At 40.2% G+C, this 11,324-nt stretch overlaps 1 protein-coding gene across 2 annotated transcripts; it reads right to left on the bottom strand.

Moving 5' to 3' along the window:
• Positions 1 to 1,720: 1,720 nt before the first annotated feature.
• phtf1 (putative homeodomain transcription factor 1) lies at positions 1,721 to 11,324 on the bottom strand. Of its 2 annotated transcripts, none has more exons than XM_053484416.1 (17): positions 10,759 to 11,324; positions 9,144 to 9,259; positions 9,005 to 9,061; positions 8,837 to 8,906; positions 8,536 to 8,694; positions 7,955 to 8,153; positions 7,650 to 7,764; positions 7,327 to 7,506; positions 6,981 to 7,220; positions 6,748 to 6,876; positions 5,819 to 6,088; positions 5,191 to 5,322; positions 5,004 to 5,090; positions 4,743 to 4,898; positions 4,380 to 4,475; positions 3,429 to 3,554; positions 1,721 to 2,916 (listed from the first exon to the last, which is right to left on the bottom strand). In XM_053484416.1, the coding sequence occupies exons 2-17, from the start codon at positions 9,171 to 9,173 to the stop codon at positions 2,896 to 2,898; spliced, it is 2,067 nt and encodes a 688-aa protein (XP_053340391.1). In that variant the 5' UTR covers positions 9,174 to 9,259; positions 10,759 to 11,324; the 3' UTR covers positions 1,721 to 2,895. The 2 variants fall into 2 exon arrangements, with proteins under 2 accessions (XP_053340391.1, XP_053340390.1); XM_053484415.1 differs by having other exon boundaries at positions 10,894 to 11,324.

Below are 11,324 nucleotides of genomic sequence, written 5' to 3'. Positions count from 1 at the left end.
TTGACGACCTTCCAAAGCAACGCGACGCCCCGCGTCATTGGCTGAAGGTGTGTAGCGACGTCACCACGCCTTTACCGTAGTACCTCCAGTAGCGCGACAACTTCCATCAATTCGGAGTTACTTACGGTAATATTTGTAGCTCTTAAGGCTCAGAGCATTTTAGCTATTATTTGATTAGCAGTTTTTTAAAACAGACATATACTGTATATAGCACCGGATTGGCTACAGTATAGAATGACATCCTTTTTTTAAGTACAACCGAGGCATTATGATAGGCTGAATTAGATTTTCTTTTTAACCATCTATACAAACATGATTGAGTAAAAATATAAAAATGGGTCACATAGGCAAATTAATAGCACAGATACACGTGGGAACATTTTTTTCTCCCTTTATGTTGTTCTTGGTTGTTTCTATTATGAAATAATAATAATAATAATAATAATAATATGCTCATTTTGGGATTTCTTCGTTTTTGCAAAGTCATTCCCATATTCCGCTAGTGGTCAAATTTACCACAAGGTTTCTATATAAGCACACTTTTTTTTTTAATCGTCAATGACCTCTGTCTGTGGTGGCACAGTGACTTAGTGGTTAGCACTGTGGCCTTGCATCTCCACTCTCCGGGTTTGTTTTCCACCTTAGTGTCTGTGTGTGTGAAGTTTGCATGTTCCACCTGTGTTTCGTGGGTTTTTCCCACACTCCAAAGACATTTAGATTACCCTAACTGGGGTTCCCAAATTGCTTGTAGTGTGTGAATGCATGTAAATGTTGACCAGAGGTTCTACCACGGTCGTAAATGGAAATAAATACAATGGTCACCATTGGCATCCATATTCCCGAGTTGGACTATAGAGGTTCCTCGATAGATGGATAAGATATATACCACACTATGGTACATAGTTCTGAGTTGTAGTATTGTGGTATCTATAGAGGTGCCATAGTAACCCTTCACCTGGAACTTTATAAAGTCATGTGGTGCCTACAATGGTAATTACTGAACTACCACAGCAATGCTATTTTATATTATAGCTTGTACTTTAGTTTACCACCATAAACTATAGTACATACGATAGTAAAATAACATATGGGTTGACCTACCCTATAGGTTCAAATGTTAGAGTGGAAGAACTCGTGTCCTGTACAAGGCCTTGACCTTAACCACACTGAACACCTTTGTGGAGAACTGGAATGCATGGCTAGGTGTCGGGTCTCTTTATCCAAAACCAGTGCCTGACTTCACTAATGCTCATGGGAATGAATGAGCAGAAACCCCCACAGCAACAACCCAAATTCAAGTGCCTTCCCTCAAGACCACAAGACAAAGAGCTCATACCATCATAACAGCAAAGGGAGACTAAATCTGGATCAGCATGGTGATGCTTTGGTAGTACTATGGTGTGCATTACAGTACTTTGGTGAATGCCATGATACTTATTGGGTACGTCAACGGGTACCATAGAAGTACTATGGTGTGTATCACAAAACCATTGGTTATTGGGTACCACAGTGGCTAGAATGTTCAAAAAGCACACATATGAGTTCAGCTTCCTCAAATCAGGTTTAAGCAAAGAGGTTTTCCTGAAACATTTTCTTGATCAACTATAGTCAAAGTTTTAATTTTTTTTTAATGTATTGTTATTGCAGTGGGTACAAAGGTACTAAAATGGAACAACCTTAAGGTTCATAATTAGACCAGGCACAATTAAAGGAAACAAAATAATACATCATTCTTTTTTATTATTATTTCGGACAGTGCAAATTCCTCATTAACGCAACAATTAACAGGGCTCCAAGAGGATCTGGAGGGGACAATCATGTGTACAGGATTAAGGCATCAATAAAACTTGAAATTTCAAATGTAAAAGAAGCAAAGTTAGATAGTTGTAGTTTCTTGCCCCAAAAAAAGTGAATAGAACAAAGTTATCATTGCTCCCGCACTTTCGGCATCTAGTGTACATAAAAATTATTCACAGTAGGAAGAACAGTAGTGAAGTCGGTTTATGTAGTTTAAAAAGCACAGGGATAAAACAAACAGGACTATACTGTATAGTATAATACAAAATCAGGTCTCAATACTACTTATGAAGCATATTTAATATGACTTAAATCAAAAGCATTTATAGGGAGATAGCAGAATTCTTTCATACAGTAAGCCCTTAAACGTTTTTCACACTTCTTTCTAATGATGATTGCTTATATCCCATAAATAGCTCACATTGTCTAAGACATTCTTTATAATACAGTCATAAAGCACTTAGTGGTTTTATGTAAAGGTGTGATGTTCGAGTTTAAGCAGGCAGTATTGCTTAAGAATAAGACTTACATAGAATTCAGACCTCAGATCAAGCCAGTTTGTATGAATACACAAGCACTTTAAAAATTTCCCATAACATCAAGAGATCATGTGCGGAAATATAAACAAAATTAATCAATATAACTATCCCATCACTAATCATTCCAATTCTGGCTAAAAACACAAACAAACAAACAAACACAAATACTTAAAGGGTAAAAAAAAAAAAAGCTGTAATAAATCAATCAGTTAATCAGTTAAGAATCCAGGAGAGAATACTAAGCTTCATTTAGCATCAGCCTGGAATGCATGGAATTCTCATTCAGTTTAACTAAGCCACTGGAACGTGCATCGCCTTTGTCATTAATTTGGTCATTTTGTTAGTTGCAAGAAATAAATAATTTTTTTAAAGTAAATTTTTTAAAGTGCAGGAACCTGAGCCAGGGAACTGAACGTGATAAATGCATGCAGCCAGAATTAAGCTCATTTTAGATTTGAAGATTTACAAAGAAAAGTGTTGGTTTAGACAGTAGATTTGCACATATGTAAGAGTGATTGGTCCTCTAGCAGCACAGAGCACAGGGTCTAGGAGGGTCACATCACGGTTTGATCTTCCAGAGCTGCACAGAGACACAAAGACAAGGAAGCATGTGAAACCGGAGGAGGAGAATTTTAAACTCTATACAATATTTGATAGGGAGCCAGTGGAGTTGCTGAAGAGTGTGAGTAATGTGATGAAGTAAAGGTGATTGGGTTACGATACAGGCAGCAGAGTTCTGGATAAGTTGGAGTTTATGTAGGAGTTTTTGTGGTATGGCAGTTAAAAGTAAATTACAATAATCAATACGGAAAGTGGCCAGTGCATGGATGAGAGTGGAAGAAGTGTGTGGGGTGAGAAACGGGTGAAGATAAGAAATGTTATGGAGCATGATCGGCAGATGCTGTTTATATGGGCTTTAAATGGCAAAGTACCATTAAGGACCTGAGAAGAGAGAGAAACTGAGGAACCATCGATGCAGAATGAGAATTCACAGCAAAGTTTTTCGCATATGAAAAAAAGCTGGGGAGACTTCAATACAAAGATTGATAAATGATGCCAAGTATGTGTGTGTGAGTGTAAAAGCCCACTCACTCTGATATTGAATCCCAGCAGGTCGCTGATCACTGCAGAGACAGCAGACAGGATGACCACTCTGGTAATGTTATAGATCAGGGGGTTTACGGTCAAACCTAACAAACGGAACGGTGTGTCTAGCTCCTAGAAATAGAAGGAAGTAAAAGGACCTTCAAGGTTAGAACAACTTCTAAAGAATTCCTTCATTTCTCCACTGTACTAGTCATATTTTAGTTTATATTTTTAAAACAGCCAGCAGATGGCGCTCCTGTTCAGTTCAGAATGGTAGAAACAATACCAAACCTATATAACCCTATCAAAACTAGAAATCTAAAACTGAAGATGCATAATAAATAAATAAGTACCCAATCGTTCTTTGAAGCATAGCCACAGGCAAGGAGGAAGCTTTATTTGCCGGATGTGGACTTTAATCAATCAAGATGTCAAAGTAAAAAAAAAAAAAAAAAAACTGAAACCCCTGTTTGTGTTCATTTCAGTGGCGTCTCATAGAACGCACTCGTCCCAGTCTGGGTAAAATGGCAGTGACTTGCAGGAACTCGTTTTGTGCAACTGATACTGTCAAATAAAGAGGAAACTACAAGAGGTGCAGAGGAAGTAGAACACTGATGATGGTAAGCCAACATCTAACAGTGACAAGTTTTATTTATTTATTTATATATTTTTTTCCAAACAAGCAACTTTGATTGCACGAAATTGAAACAAGAAATTTATGCACAAGTGGCTAATTTGCTAATTGTTTCAGAGCATTGGTTTCCAAAACTGGTCCTGGAATGGATATTTTAGTGTTTCAAGAAATAAGTTCATAAAAGGGCTCTTTGGATTAAAATAGAGAATCACTATCGGCCACATAGGTGCAATAAACTAAACAAAATGTCAGTTTTGTTTACTTTTTTTTTTTGGAAGTCTCTTGCTCTGGTGTATTGCAGATGGAAATGATACAAAGCTTACTTTCAGTAATTTCGTGGCCAGTTTCAGCACGTTGTTGACGATGCATAGATCGTCCTTCTTCTCTGGTTTCTTTTCCATCTTCAGATACAAGTTAATCTGAATGGAAAGAATGTAGGAGCAAGCAAAGAGTTCGATTTAATTATTAACATTGTTTAACATCACTTTAAAGCTTTACAATGGCAGAAATCGGGTTAGTGCATGAAGATTGTTGATCTACTTGTTTATGTTTCTAATCGAATCTATTGTGATATTGGTGTGTAATACAGATTGCTTCACTTGTGGTTCATTTCGACACCATTTCACTGTTTCGTGACACGCTTAGTAAAGAACACATATCAATATAATACTTGTTTGTGTGTGTACCTGCTCAGTGAGCAGCACAGAAGTGTTGCTGTACTTGTGGTTTATCTCAGCCCCGAGCGTGGCCAGCCGCAGCAGGAAGATAAGGTGAGCGGTACCCCAAACCAGCAGCTCCCAGTTACACTCCCACTCCAGGAACGTTCGGTGGTTGTTCAGCACCTACAGCCGCAAAAAAAACACAAAAAAAAAAAAACACAAAGAGTGGAATTTATGACCACGCTGAAAAATTATGGTGGCTTAATATGCTGTCTAATGTTGCCTGACCTGAGCACAGATGGTGAATGCGATGGACAGCGCCAGAAGAAATATGGAAGAAACAATGACATCGACTGAGCGCTGAGGCCCCCGTCTCTATAAAACCCACAATCACACTGTATGAATTCAGAATATTTACAGAACAGAATTCAAATTTATACAAGTAAAAAAAAAAAAAACAGCTACGGAAACAGACCTTGAGGAAAGATCGGAGTGAAAGCCACATCTTGATGTTTTGCACCTTCTTCAGCCTAAAGTGAGGGATTGCAGACTTTTTGGCTTTGCGTGCTGACGTGATATGACTGAAGAGTTTGGCGAAGAGGAGCCGCTGTAAAATGACATAAAACCCTCGTTTACAATGCGGTGCACAGAAAGACTATAACGTGCCGTAAATCCAAATCGTCCAAGGATCTACTTCATCCCATATGATACTGAACGAATTATTGCCTTTTTTTTTTATTGGATGTGAAAACAGGAAAAATTCTTTGTAGTGGGCCTTACACATAATTGAGAAAAAGTGTGGTTTTGTTTTAGTCAAAAAGTATGACTTTAAAAAAAATAATAATAAATCAGACTGTTCTAATGTGCTTTAAAAAGAATTCTACTTTAAAATGACTTAGCTTCGTGTCATCATGCTTCACATCACCCTAGAGTTAATTATTTTTTTCCATTACAGCTCACCTGAAAGGTTTTATTCCTCACACCCCACACTGACAAAACAACACATTCAGAAATGTGTCTGGAGACACTTTTTATTTCACACATGTATCTCTTTTTCACATCTCAGCTGTTTGTTTAAAGAGAAAAGCATTGCCCTGTAGTACCTGTTTGTAAGTTCTTTCAGCAACACACATCATGAAGAAAAAAAGCCCGCTGAGAAAGACTCTTTCCACAATGGTGATGAGGAAGAACGCCAGAGAGTAGGCACTAGGCTTCCCGGCAGCCATGATGAGCAGTTCATTGGGGGTGATGGAGTTGAGACAGGTTATGTCAAGCTGCTGAGCCAAACGAAAGCAGAAAGGGAGCAGGGCCAACGTGGCTGTGACCAGCCCTCCAAAGACCAGGTAACCCATTCCCTGTTCAACCAACTTTACCTGCACAGAGAAGATAGAAATATACATAGAAATAACAGCTTAAAGGCAACAATCTTATTTTCAGGGTCTCATTGATTCCAAACTTATCCCAGGAGTACTGGAATACACTGAAGATGGTACGAAAAAAGCATAAAATTGCAAGCTAGTGCGCAATGTACAGTGTACAATTCATTGTTTAACACACCAAGTAGTGTTCAGGGATTTCGGGATTCACAACAAACACAACAAGGACAGCTTAAAAGCGATTCGTAACAACTTTATAAGCAATTTTTATGGAGACAAAGTGTTCTTTAAGATGTCAATGTTATCAGATGTGTTTTTATCTGAAAGTCCTACCGTGACAGAAGCGGACGGAACCGTGGCGGACAGACATTTACATTTAGGCATTTGGCAGACGACCTCGCCAGAGTGCCTTACATTTTTATCTGATTATACATCTAAGCAGTTAAGGGGATAAGGGCCTTGCTCAATGCCCAACACGGACAACTTGGTAGTTGTGGGATTTGAACCTGGGACCTTCCGAACCGTATTCCAACGTACTATACAGTGAGGTTTATTGCCTGCTTACGTATGTATGTATTGTAGGCGTTCCAAAAACAATGTAACCCTTAAAAATGTAAAATGACATAAAAGAGAAACCCACATAAAGAAGAACTGACCTGTGTAAGGATGATGCTGCTGATCTCCAACACGGACATATCAGCCTTCTTGCACTCACCCTGTTCCCAGATAATGGCACTCACCCGGTCTTTAGAAGGGTGGCAGGCCTGAAGCCATGATAACTGGTGCTGAAAAACAATGCAAATATGCTCTAAAAAGCCGGTCAGCTCTTAATACAAATGCGGATCATATATACTATAGAATGCAAAACACCTCATCACTTAGCACTGACCTGTGAGAAAGCCTGGTCCTCATCACTGCTGAGGACGACGGGTGGAGGCACGGTGTGGTTATGACTCTGAAGCCCCTCATCCCCACTCTCACTGCTGGCTGACGAGGCAGTGTCAGAACCCTGAAGAAACTCCTCCCACAGCATGTCGTCCGAGTCAGAGGCAGGCCGAGAATCCTCAGAGGGTTGTGCCTGCTTCACTACCTGAGGCGTTGCTGTGGCGATGCCATCATCAGGTGCCCGCTGTGGACCGTTCACAAATGAGAGAACTCCAAATGGCATCAAACTGCCTATACAGTAGATAACACACAACTGCTCAATTCCACTACAAGCAAGCTTTACTTCTGACCTGATGCTTTGTCGTCGCTGCAGACTTCGTGGCATTCTGAAGCCTCTTCCTGAGTCTAGGAGCAAGTGTGGTCTGTTGACTCGGGCCGAGTCTGTCTGTCGGTTGCCCTGCTACCTCAACTTCCTCTTCTTCACTGGAAAACTCTTCAGACCGCCCATCCACAGACTTCCTTTGGGAATTCTGCACCAAATAAGATCAACAGTCTATACAAGATTATTACTGTGATGCAGCTGGTTTCTTGTTAACGACCTTCCTGAACATCTGGCCTTCTTAAATCAGTTCTAGCAAGCTGCTAATTAATCCTTATAGAACAGATTTGTTACCCGATCCATCTGTGACCTGCAGAACTGCTTGCTCTCCTTGTCTTGCCACGGCTTGATCTCTGCGGCTTCTTTCTCCATCTTATCTGATCTTTTAACTTTTTTAAACTTCCTTTGTCTAGAGAAAAACCATAAATGAAACATTATAATCTGTGGCAACTCTGACCATAGTCAGTAAAGAATACAGAACTCATGCAATGACACCCTTTCTTTGATTAGTGTTCTAGAACAAGGAGGAGCAAAATTCTAATTAGCACTATAATATACAGTATTCTTACAATTAATCATCCCATTGTTTCCCTTCTTACCTTTTCTTTCGAGGAGGGCTCATTTTCACAGTGGTAGTGGGAATCATGCTGGCCATTAGGCCGCCCTCAGAGTTCCTGGATGACTCCGTGGACACTATCTGGCAGTGCACTGTTCCTAATAACATCATCAGGCACATCGGACCCAGTACCTCGCTGACTGTGGCTGCTGGCACCTCGATAAACAACAGAGCAGCAGCCACTGTAAAGGAGATACAGTAGTTACTAGTTGTACATTAATTGTACTTGGAAATGGGATGAATCTGCAACAACACCATGTATAACCTAAAAAATTCTCAATATACTATTTTTTGTTTAACAGCACCAATAAAAATTAGACTACCATTGTTGGTCTGTTGAGCAAGGCCCTTACCTGCTCTAGGGGCACCGTATCATGGCCATATAATATGATGCTCTCTTGACAGGCATGCAAATATTCTTCTGTAGTATTATTTGTTAATTAAATTTTAGGTTTGGTTTGGAAATAGGACATGGTTTTGGACATAATAATGCAGACAAACATATATAACAAAATCTGATACTATGGTGCCTAAGATGTTTGCACAGGATTGTATATAATTCACCTTGCAAGGCGTACATAACCAGAATCGACGTGGCAATGAATTTGGACGTGACCTGAATCCACCACCTGAAGAAGAATGGGTAGAAGAGGACCCTAACCATGCCTTTACGAGTCAGAGCAGTCCATGGGCTCTCTGGCTTAGCCTTGCTAAACGTGGAGCCTGAAAACAAGGAAATTATGAGTAGTGCTTACATGCAAATACTTAGTCGTCATCATCGATAGCTTCATTTGTTTATTCTATTAATGGACATTACGTTATTTGTCAACAATTCTGTGACAAATCCTTAAAAAAAACGACTCACCTCTCACCAGGTCGACATCTATGAGGTCGGGTTTGATGTGACCGGTTTTCTTCGGCTTATTTCTAATGCCCTGCACAAAATCATTGGTTATTATTGATGTCTTAACACTTTTCAAAAAAAGATTATCCAAGAACCCAATAAATATAAATATAGTATAGCTGTATGAACCTTCAGTTCAGCCTGTTCCAGCGATTTCTCCCATATCTGCTGGTCGTAAGCGCCAATCTGTGAAAAAAAAAAAATGAGTGTACTGTAAATCGACAATTCAATGCATTTTAACCCAGTATTCGGAAAACAGTTTGCTTACCTTTTCTTGATACCACGCTATTCTTGACATTGTTGAAATAGGAAGGAACCTATGACCTCAAGGAATGTCCTCTGACTCATCTCATGCAGTATCTGATATTAGTCACAGGCCGCTCCCTAAACAAAGGAGACAAATGTAAAGAAAAAATTGTATGTATATTAAAACCAACAAACAATTACTGGGAGTGAAAGCTGGATAATGACAATAATTATGATGCTTTTCTCATAGATATAAATACATCATGGTATCATTTCCACATATGTCTATGTTCATTTACTCTTATTTTTCGTAAAATTGTCACATACATACATTCATACTGTACATACGATATGATTTAACAGCTAATGATATGGCAGCAGTAATGCATAAAATCGGGCACATTCAGGTCAAGAGTTTCACTTAACACTGACATCCAACATCAGAATAAGGAAAAATGTGATCTCAGTAACCAAGTTAACCATGGCACAGTTGTTGGTTTCGGATTGAGTGTTTCAGGAACTGCTCTTTGGGTTTTCACACACATTAAGCAAGGACTGAGGAGAACGACCAGACTGGTGCGAGCTAGCAGGAAGGCTTTGGTAACTCAAACAGCTGCTCTGTGCCACGATGGTGAACAGAAAAGCATGTTAGAAAACAAAATACGGCAAGCATGAGGTGGAAAGCAAAATACTTACACTCAGGAGGTTAAAAAGAAGTAAGGAGAAAGAAAAGGAGACATGAGAAGTATGGTGAAAATGACAGAAGGTCGAGAATGAGAGAAGAAGGGTGAAAGAGAGAGAGAAAGCAAGAGGAGAATGAAGGCAAAAGAAGTATTGGGAAAGAAGAAGAGATAGAGAGGAGGGAGAGCAAAAGGAGGAGAAACAACGAGAGATTAAAAGAGGGGGAGAGAGAGAGCAAAAGAGAGAGAAGGGGTGGGAGAAAGAAGCAGAGTGAAAGCAGAAAGAGAGGAAGAGTGAAGGAAAGAGCAAGAGAGGGATAGGGCGCGAGAGAGAATGGGACAGAGGGAGAGAGAGAGATGGATGGAGAGATAGAATGGGATAGAGTGAGAGAGAGATGAATAAAGAGAGAGAATGTAAGAGAAAGATGGAGTGGAAGAGAGAGAGAAAATGGGATAATCTTAATTGAGAGAGACAGAGGTTAGGATAGAAAAAGAGAGAGAGAGAGGGAGAGGTTGGGTTAGAGAGAGAGAGGGGGAGAGAGAGGGATAGAGAGAAAGAAAGAGAGGTTGGGATAGAGAGAGAGAGATGGAGGGATAGAGAGAGAGAGATGGAGGGATAGAGAGAGAGAGAGAGATGGAGGGATAGAGAGAGAGAGAGAGATGAAGGGATAGAGAGAGAGAGAGATGGAGGGATAGAGAGAGAGAGAGAGATGGAGGGATAGAGAGAGGCAGGGACAGAGGTTGGGATAGAGAGAGAGAGAGATGGAGGGATAGAGAGAGGCAGAGACAGAGGTTGGGATAGAGAGAGAGAGGGAGGGAGGTTGTGATAGAGAGAGGGGGGGAGAGAGGGATAGAGAGAAAGAAAGAGAGGTTGGGATAGAGAGAGAGTAAGAGGTTGGGAGAGAGAGAGAGAGAGAGAAAATGCACCTTAGAGTAACCTTATGGAATTAGTTTTACCTTCTTTAAGTAAACACCCAGCGTGCAGCTATTAAACCCGAACAGGTTCTGTTTAATTCTTTCCTTTTTGCTCCGTCTCGTGTCCATGACTGTACTGTGTGTATGAGTGTGAGTGTGCTGTGTGAGAGCGCGCACCTGCCCCGAGCTCAACCGTGTGTCCGAGCGGAGAGCTCCATGCGCACGGGAAGATTAGCTCAGCGCTAATGAGGAAGCTCATCAGGAAACGAGTCAGAAAATAAAGTCAGTCCTCCAGCTAACAGTCCGGCACGGCACCCATAACCCGCTTCATATGGGTGTTAAATAGCGTTGGAGTCTGTTTACTCATCTTAAAACACAGCTGGGAAACAAAACACTGAGGAAAACAACTTTCTCAAATAAATAACTCAGCTGCTAGTAAAAAAGGAAAAATACATCCTGTCTGTTCTGCTGTGAAAACAATTACTAAAATAAGATGAAAGACAGCACACAACTTGTGTTAGATTAAAACCTTCTGCACTGTTTAAAACATTACCAGTCTATAAAAGTTCAGAATAAACTTCAGGCAGTTATCTTGGAAGAGTGTGAAG

The sequence above is a fragment of the Clarias gariepinus genome, chromosome 23 (genome assembly GCF_024256425.1).
Source record: "Clarias gariepinus isolate MV-2021 ecotype Netherlands chromosome 23, CGAR_prim_01v2, whole genome shotgun sequence".
NCBI lineage: Eukaryota > Metazoa > Chordata > Actinopteri > Siluriformes > Clariidae > Clarias > Clarias gariepinus.
This window is presented reverse-complemented; position numbering and strand designations above follow the sequence as displayed.

Bases quoted from the DNA above. Each gene is read 5' to 3' on its own strand.
- phtf1 (XM_053484416.1), bottom strand. From the start codon at position 9,173: ATGTCAAGAATAGCGTGGTATCAAGAAAAG. The intron at 7,221-7,326 runs GTCAGAAGTAAA...AACGGTCCACAG, and splicing joins CAGCGACGACAAAGCATCAG to CGGGCACCTGATGATGGCAT. The intron at 4,899-5,003 runs GTCAGGCAACAT...TTGCGGCTGTAG, and splicing joins CATTCACCATCTGTGCTCAG to GTGCTGAACAACCACCGAAC.